Source organism: Phoxinus phoxinus (genome assembly GCF_949152265.1).
Source record: "Phoxinus phoxinus genome assembly, chromosome: 20".
In the NCBI taxonomy this organism is placed as follows: domain Eukaryota; kingdom Metazoa; phylum Chordata; class Actinopteri; order Cypriniformes; family Leuciscidae; genus Phoxinus; species Phoxinus phoxinus.
In genome coordinates this window covers 32,412,241-32,422,240 of record NC_136895.1, presented here as the reverse complement: position 1 = coordinate 32,422,240, position 10,000 = coordinate 32,412,241, and the positions used below count along the sequence as shown (strand labels likewise).

The 10,000-nt window shown below is 40.7% G+C and overlaps 1 protein-coding gene across 1 annotated transcript in view; it reads right to left on the bottom strand.

Annotated features, from left to right (window-relative positions):
- Window positions 1-9,320, bottom strand: part of fbxo42 (F-box protein 42) — a 24,346-nt gene extending 15,026 nt beyond the window's left edge. Inside the window, exons 1-3 of the mRNA XM_079592232.1 lie at window positions 9,093-9,320; window positions 7,206-7,457; window positions 1,003-1,119 (exon numbers count right to left, since the gene is read on the bottom strand). Coding sequence (XP_079448358.1) covers window positions 1,003-1,119; window positions 7,206-7,457; window positions 9,093-9,204 — 481 coding nt within the window. The 5' untranslated portion in view covers window positions 9,205-9,320. The remainder of the gene's footprint in view (window positions 1-1,002; window positions 1,120-7,205; window positions 7,458-9,092) is intronic.
- Between the last annotated feature and the right edge of the window lie 680 nt (window positions 9,321-10,000).

Below are 10,000 nucleotides of genomic sequence, written 5' to 3'. Positions count from 1 at the left end.
ACACAATCGTCACTCGCAGCACAACACACGATCTTCACTCGCAACACACGATCTTCACTCGCAAAACAACACACAATCGTCACTCGCAACACAACACACAATCGTCACTCGCAACACAACACACAATCTTCACTCGCGACACAACACACAATCGTCATTTGCAACACAACACACGATCTTCACTCGCAAAACAACACACAATCGTCACTCGCAACACAACACACAATCGTCACTCGCAACACACAATCTTCACTCGCGACACAACACACAATCTTCACTCGCAACACAACACACAATCTTCATTCGCAACACAACACACAATCTTCACTCGCAACACAACACACAATCGTCACTCGCAACACAACACACGATCTTCACTCGCAACACAACTCACAATCGTCACTCGCAACACAACACACAATCTTCACTCGCGACACAACACACAATCTTCACTCGCGACACAACACACGATCTTCACTCGCGACACAACACACGATCTTCACTCGCGACACAACACACGATCTTCACTCGCGACACAACACACGATCTTCACTCGCGACACAACACACGATCTTCACTCGCGACACAACACACGATCTTCACTCGCGACACAACACACGATCTTCACTCGCAACACAACACACGATCTTCACTCGCAACACAACACACGAACATGTAAACCTGCATAAAGTTTTCTGTGATGGGTTGGTTTAGGGGTTAGGGTTAGTGTGTGTGTGTGTGTGTGTGTGAGTGTGTGTGTTTGAGTGAGCGAGTGTGTGTGTGTGTGTGTGTGTATGTCTGTGTGTCTGTGTATGAGAGTGTGTGTGTGTGAGTGTGTGTGTGAGTGACCGAGTGTGTGTGTGTGTGTGTGTATGTATGTATGTATGTGTGTGTGTGTATATGAGTATGAGTGTGTGTGTGTGTGTGTGTGTGTGTGTGTGAGTGTGTGTGTGAGTGAGCAAGTGTGTGTGTGTGTGTGTGTGTGTGTGAGCAGTTACTGACTGTGTGAGAAGCGTTGTGTTATGGGCGTTCCAGGATACGGATAAGTGCGACTCTCCCACTGGATGTTCCCCTCCTGAACGGCCCGCAGGAAACCATGATAACACTGATACGCCACACCTGAGAGAGACACACACACACACACACACACACGTGAGATTTCACATTCACAGCTGACGAGTCTGACTGACTGTTAAACACGTCTCACATCTCAGTGTCACATGACCATCACACCACACTATAAACTATAGAAAACACTAGAACTATGATGATGATATCTATAACAACGCCTGAAACTACAAAAATTAGGATAACTATAATGGTAACTACAACTACAACAATAACTAGAACAATAACGATAAATACAACAACTATAATACCTACTGTAACGGCAATATAACCATAACGATATAACCAAAACTATAACTGTGCTGATAACTATAACTGTGCTGATAACTATAACTGTGCTGATAACTATAACTGTGCTGATAACTATACCTGTGCTGATAACTATAACTGTGCTGATAACTATAACTGTGCTGATAACTATACCTGTGCTGATAACTGTGCTGATAACTATAACTGTGCTGATAACTATAACTGTGCTGATAACTGTGCTGATAACTATAACTGTGCTGATAACTATAACGGTGTTGATAACTATACCTGTGCTGATAACTATAACTGTGCTGATAACTGTGCTGATAACTATAACTGTGCTGATAACTATACCTGTGCTGATAACTATAACTGTGCTGATAACTGTGCTGATAACTATAACTGTGCTGATAACTATAACTGTGCTGATAACTATACCTGTGCTGATAACTATACCTGTGCTGATAACTATACCTGTGCTGATAACTATAACTGTGCTGATAACTATAACTGTGCTGATAACTATAACTGTGCTGATAACTATAACTGTGCTGATAACTATAACTGTGCTGATAACTATACCTGTGCTGATAACTATACCTGTGCTGATAACTATACCTGTGCTGATAACTATACCTGTGCTGATAACTGTGCTGATAACTATAACTGTGCTGATAACTATAACTGTGCTGATAACTATACCTGTGCTGATAACTATACCTGTGCTGATAACTATACCTGATAACTATACCTGATAACTATACCTGTGCTGATAACTGTGCTGATAGCTATAACTGTGCTGATAACTATAACTGTGCTGATAACTATACCTGTGCTGATAACTGTGCTGATAACTATAACTGTGCTGATAACTATAACTGTGCTGATAACTATACCTGTGCTGATAACTATACCTGTGCTGATAACTATACCTGATAACTATACCTGTGCTGATAACTGTGCTGATAACTATAACTGTGCTGATAACTATACCTGTGCTGATAACTATACCTGTGCTGATAACTATACCTGTGCTGATAACTATACCTGTGCTGATAACTGTGCTGATAACTATAACTGTGCTGATAACTATAACTGTGCTGATAACTATACCTGTGCTGATAACTATACCTGTGCTGATAACTATACCTGTGCTGATAACTATACCTGTGCTGATAACTATACCTGTGCTGATAACTGTGCTGATAACTATAACTGTGCTGATAACTATAACTGTGCTGATAACTATAACTGTGCTGATAACTATACCTGTGCTGATAACTGTGCTGATAACTGTGCTGATAACTATACCTGTGCTGATAACTGTGCTGATAACTATAACTGTGCTGATAACTATAACTGTGCTGATAACTATACCTGTGCTGATAACTATACCTGTGCTGATAACTATACCTGTGCTGATAACTATACCTGTGCTGATAACTGTGCTGATAACTATAACTGTGCTGATAACTATACCTGTGCTGATAACTATACCTGTGCTGATAACTATACCTGTGCTGATAACTATACCTGTGCTGATAACTGTGCTGATAACTGTGCTGATAACTATACCTGTGCTGATAACTGTGCTGATAACTATAACTGTGCTGATAACTATAACTGTGCTGATAACTATACCTGTGCTGATAACTATACCTGTGCTGATAACTATACCTGTGCTGATAACTATACCTGTGCTGATAACTGTGCTGATAACTATAACTGTGCTGATAACTATAACTGTGCTGATAACTATACCTGTGCTGATAACTATACCTGTGCTGATAACTATACCTGTGCTGATAACTATACCTGTGCTGATAACTATACCTGATAACTATAACTGATAACTATACCTGTGCTGATAACTGTGCTGATAGCTATAACTGTGCTGATAACTATAACTGTGCTGATAACTATACCTGTGCTGATAACTATACCTGATAACTATACCTGTGCTGATAACTGTGCTGATAGCTATAACTGTGCTGATAACTATAACTGTGTTGATAACTATAACTGTGCTGATAACTATAACTGTGCTGATAACTGTGCTGATAACTATAACTGTGCTGATAACTATAACTGTGCTGATAACTATACCTGTGCTGATAACTATACCTGTGCTGATAACTATACCTGATAACTATACCTGTGCTGATAACTGTGCTGATAACTATAACTGTGCTGATAACTATAACTGTGCTGATAACTATAACTGTGCTGATAACTGTGCTGATAACTATACCTGTGCTGATAACTATACCTGTGCTGATAACTATAACTGTGCTGATAACTATACCTGTGCTGATAACTGTGCTGATAACTGTGCTGATAACTATACCTGTGCTGATAACTGTGCTGATAACTATACCTGTGCTGATAACTATACCTGTGCTGATAACTATAACTGTGCTGATAACTATACATGTGCTGATAACTGTGCTGATAACTATAACTGTGCTGATAACTATACCTGTGCTGATAACTATAACTGTGCTGATAACTATAACTGTGCTGATAACTATAACTGTGCTGATAACTATACCTGTGCTGATAACTGTGCTGATAACTGTGCTGATAACTATACCTGTGCTGATAACTGTGCTGATAACTATACCTGTGCTGATAACTATACCTGTGCTGATAACTATAACTGTGCTGATAACTATACCTGTGCTGATAACTGTGCTGATAACTATAACTGTGCTGATAACTATACCTGTGCTGATAACTGTGCTGATAACTATACCTGTGCTGATAACTATAACCGTGCTGATAACTATAACCGTGCTGATAACTATACCTGTGCTGATAACTATAACTGTGCTGATAACTATAACCGTGCTGATAACTATAACTGTGCTGATAACTATAACTGTGCTGATAACTATACCTGTGCTGATAACTATAACTGTGCTGATAACTATACCTGTGCTGATAACTGTGCTGATAACTGTGCTGATAACTGTGCTGATAACTATAACTGTGCTGATAACTGTGCTGATAACTATAACTGTGCTGATAACTGTGCTGATAACTATAACTGTGTTGATAACTATACCTGTGCTGATAGCTATACCTGTGCTGATAACTGTGCTGATAACTATAACTGTGCTGATAACTGTGCTGATAACTATAACTGTGTTGATAACTGTGCTGATAACTATACCTGTGCTGATAACTATAACTGTGCTGATAACTATACCTGTGCTGATAACTGTGCTGATAACTATAACTGTGCTGATAACTATACCTGTGCTGATAACTGTGCTGATAACTATACCTGTGCTGATAACTATAACCGTGCTGATAACTATAACCGTGCTGATAACTATAACCGTGCTGATAACTATAACCATGCTGATAACTATAACTGTGCTGATAACTATAACTGTGCTGATAACTATAACCGTGCTGATAACTATACCTGTGCTGATAACTATAACTGTGCTGATAACTATAACTGTGCTGATAACTATACCTGTGCTGATAACTGTGCTGATAACTGTGCTGATAACTATAACTGTGCTGATAACTATAACTGTGCTGATAACTATAACTGTGCTGATAACTGTGCTGATAACTATAACTGTGCTGATAACTGTGCTGATAACTATAACTGTGTTGATAACTATACCTGTGCTGATAACTATACCTGTGCTGATAACTGTGCTGATAACTGTGCTGATAACTATAACTGTGCTGATAACTATAACTGTGCTGATAACTATAACTGTGTTGATAACTATACCTGTGCTGATAACTATACCTGTGCTGATAACTGTAACTGTGCTGATAACTATAACTGTGCTGATAACTATAACTGTGCTGATAACTATAACTGTGCTGATAACTGTGCTGATAACTATAACTGTGCTGATAACTGTGCTGATAACTATAACTGTGTTGATAACTATACCTGTGCTGATAACTATACCTGTGCTGATAACTGTGCTGATAACTATAACTGTGCTGATAACTATACCTGTGCTGATAACTGTGCTGATAACTGTGCTGATAACTATAACTGTGCTGATAACTATACCTGTGCTGATAACTATACCTGTGCTGATAACTATAACTGTGCTGATAACTGTGCTGATAACTATAACTGTGTTGATAACTATACCTGTGCTGATAACTATACCTGTGCTGATAACTGTGCTGATAACTGTGCTGATAACTATAACTGTGCTGATAACTATAACTGTGCTGATAACTATAACTGTGTTGATAACTATACCTGTGCTGATAACTATACCTGTGCTGATAACTGTAACTGTGCTGATAACTATAACTGTGCTGATAACTATAACTTTGCTGATAACTATAACTGTGTTGATAACTATAACTGTGCTGATAACCGTGCTGATAACTATAACTGTGCTGATAACTATAACTGTGCTGATAACTATAACTGTGTTGATAACTATACCTGTGCTGATAACTATACCTGTGCTGATAACTATACCCGTGCTGATAACTATAACTGTGCTGATAACTATAACTGTGCTGATAACTATAACTGTGCTGATAACTATAACTGTGCTGATAACTATAACTGTGTTGATAACTATACCTGTGCTGATAACTATACCCGTGCTGATAACTATACCTGTGCTGATAACTATAACTGTGCTGATAACTATACCCGTGCTGATAACTATAACTGTGCTGATAACTATAACTGTGCTGATAACTATAACTGTGCTGATAACTATAACTGTGCTGATAACTATAACTGTGTTGATAACTATACCTGTGCTGATAACTATACCCGTGCTGATAACTATAACTGTGCTGATAACTATAACTGTGCTGATAACTATAACTGTGCTGATAACTATAACTGTGCTGATAACTATAACTGTGTTGATAACTATACCTGTGCTGATAACTATACCTGTGCTGATAACTATACCCGTGCTGATAACTATAACTGTGCTGATAACTGTAACTGTGCTGATAACTATACCCGTGCTGATAACTATACCTGTGCTGATAACTAGAACTGTGCTGATAACTATACCCGTGCTGATAACTATAACTGTGCTGATAACTATAACTGTGCTGATAACTATAACTGTGCTGATAACTATAACTGTGCTGATAACTATAACTGTGTTGATAACTATACCTGTGCTGATAACTATACCCGTGCTGATAACTATAACTGTGCTGATAACTATAACTGTGCTGATAACTATAACTGTGCTGATAACTATAACTGTGCTGATAACTATAACTGTGTTGATAACTATACCTGTGCTGATAACTATACCTGTGCTGATAACTATACCCGTGCTGATAACTATAACTGTGCTGATAACTGTAACTGTGCTGATAACTATAACTGTGCTGATAACTATAACTGTGCTGATAACTATAACTGTGCTGATAACTATATAACTGTGCTGATAACTATAACTGTGCTGATAACTATACCTGTGCTGATAACTATACCTGTGCTGATAACTATAACTGTGCTGATAACTATAACCGTGCTGATAACTATACCTGTGCTGATAACTATAACTGTGCTGATAACTATAACCGTGCTGATAACTATAACTGTGCTGATAACTATAACTGTGCTGATAACTATAACTGTGCTGATAACTATACCTGTGCTGATAACTATAACTGTGCTGATAACTATAACTACAACGATAATGATACGATTTCTGCAGTTTTGTCGTCTGTCGCTCTAAACGCTTGAGCTCTCTCTAAAGCAGGCTGGATTCTGATTGGCTGTCAATGTTTTTATCGTTCACCGTTGTGGACTCTTCGAGTCAGAGCGATTCCTGAACTGTCCGACTGACCTTTGATGAGGCGGTACCACTGTTTGCACACGAGCGCCGCCATCTTGTGCTCCTGATAGGGCGACAGGAACGACAGGATGAACTCCAGCACCTCCTCCGGGAGCTCACCCATGCTGTGAGCACTGGCTCCGCCCCCTGACACCGGAGCCACGCCCCCTGACGCCAGAGCCCCGCCCTCCTCCGTGTCCATGGCAACCAGGCAGCCATCTTCACCGTCTGAGCCGCGAGACATCACGCCGTCTGTACGTCTGTCTGCGGACACACACAGATCGCGTAGTATTCTACGTCATTTTGTAGTATAAATAGCGCGTTCACACTGACAACTCTAAAAAGAAAAAGTGCACTTTCAGTGCCGGATGATGCACTTATTTAACTGAATAAAGAAGTGTGGAACGTTGGACACTTCATGCACTCGACTGTCGCAGCTTTAATTACGTAGCGGAGGGGGAGGGGCTTTGAAGAGACTAAATATAAACGTATAAAGTTCATACACTACACGATTGAGTATAAGTACAGTGTATAAAAGCATAGTGCCGTGCGTCATGTGACCCGGACACACACATACATCTGAGGTCATGTGACCTGGACACACACAAACATCTGACGTCATGTGACCCGGACACACACAAACATCTGACGTCATGTGACCCGGACACACACAAACATCTGACGTCATGTGACCCGGACACACACAAACATCTGACGTCATGTGACCCGGACACACACAAACATCTGACGTCATGTGACCCGGACACACACAAACATCTGACGTCATGTGACCCGGACACACACAAACATCTGACGTCATGTGACCCGGACACACACAAACATCTGACGTCATGTGACCCGGACACACACAAACATCTGACGTCATGTGACCCGGACACACACAAACATCTGACGTCATGTGACCCGGACACACACAAACATCTGACGTCATGTGACCTGAACACACACAAACATCTGACGTCATGTGACCCGGACACACACAAACATCTGACGTCATGTGACCCGGACACACACAAACATCTGACGTCATGTGACCCGGACACACACAAACATCTGACGTCATGTGACCCGGATACACACAAACATCTGACGTCATGTGACCCGGACACACACAAACATCTGACGTCATGTGACCCGGACACACAAACATCTGCGGTCATGTGACTCAGAAAAAGACTTGCAAAGCATTTAAAACACTGGCGCTCAAGATGTGATGTCATTTACGCTATCCACCAATCACAAACGTTAGTAATCATCATAAATTAGGTATCATTCATCCTGTGAAGAGTTTTTGATATTGCGTAACCATGGAAACGGCAGTTTAAAATCTTTCCATTTTTGTGATATCAACTTCAAATTCGGTCAGACAGAAGGCTTTGATTTTCTAGCGTTTCTAAAACCCAAATTATTTCAAACAATATACATCTTGTGTAAATAAACATGTTTAGTTCAGTAAACTTAGACTTCAATAACTTTTTGACACTTTCATTTAGTTGAATTCTTAAGTGTCTCTTTAAGACTCACACGCATCTCAGCTCAGAGGAATATGACAGTTAGCGGGTTAAATTCAACTTCATGTCCAAGTCGTTGATAAGAAGAAAGTGCCTTTAATAATGGAAGCGTTCTCGCAGCACAGCAGCCGAAGCTCCGCGAGCGAGTGCCAGTGATCGCGTTATTCTCGCCAACATGATCTTTTCACCAGGACAGCGTCACACTTCTACACATGTCCTCGAGAACTGCCTCAGGCGTGTTTACTAGAGTAAAAGCAGGGTATTTCCAGCTGCTGCTTCATTAGCTGAGCGCTAACAGCCGGTGGATTCTCGTGTAACGCGGCTGATGACGCTGCGGGCGTCGCGAGGCTGACGCGCGAGGCTTTACCTGTGTGCGTGACGCTCGGTCTGTCTCTCGCCCGCGCGCTGCTTCTGTTTTTCTGCTGTTGTTTGTGTTTCTCTTTATCAGCTGCTCTCTTGAACCTCCTCACTCCAAACATCCGCCATCTTCCCTCCGCACGGGAGCGCGCACGCACACACGTCACGCGTGTCAGAGCGTGCGCGCACGGGGGGACGGGGACGTTACGTTCGGGCGCGCCCGCTGTTTCTCTGAAATAAGGGCATCATTTATTTTTTAGACTATTTTATTTGTCTAATGCTTGATTTTTTAGCATTTGTAAGTAATATCTGTATTAAAAGCTGACCTCTCGCACAGAACGGTTAACAAAATGATCAATGTCTGTATCTGCAAAGTTACAACGCTCCAAGCAAAGGGAGATATTTTCTTTTACAGAAGGACTACAACAAACGGCTGACAGGGACTACAAGCTTACTTCCGGGTTAGTGACATCACCAACCCTAAAATTTACATAAACCCCGCCCCCGGGAACGCGATTTAGATTATTATGCAGAAAATGCTAATTAGTGACTAGAAGATAGTAAACTACACATCAGCAACATAAATTCATCAACAAACCATTCAGAAATGTCCTGTTGCTACATGTTGTCACTTCTTCTTGAGCTCTTGAAGCTCCGCCCCCTGGCTGTGCACGAGCAGCAGCTCATTTGCATTTAAAGGGACACACACAAAAACTGCACGTTTTTGCTCACCCTCAAAATGTGACAATTTTAATATGCAATAAAAAATATCTGTGGGGTATTTTGAGCTAAAACTTCACATACACACACTCTGGTGACATCAGAGACTTATTGTACCTCATTACATTATAGGACCCCTTTAAAAGTTGCATTTTCAGTTGAATTTGGGGAAACCACTGGAAGCATGTGTTGTGTTGA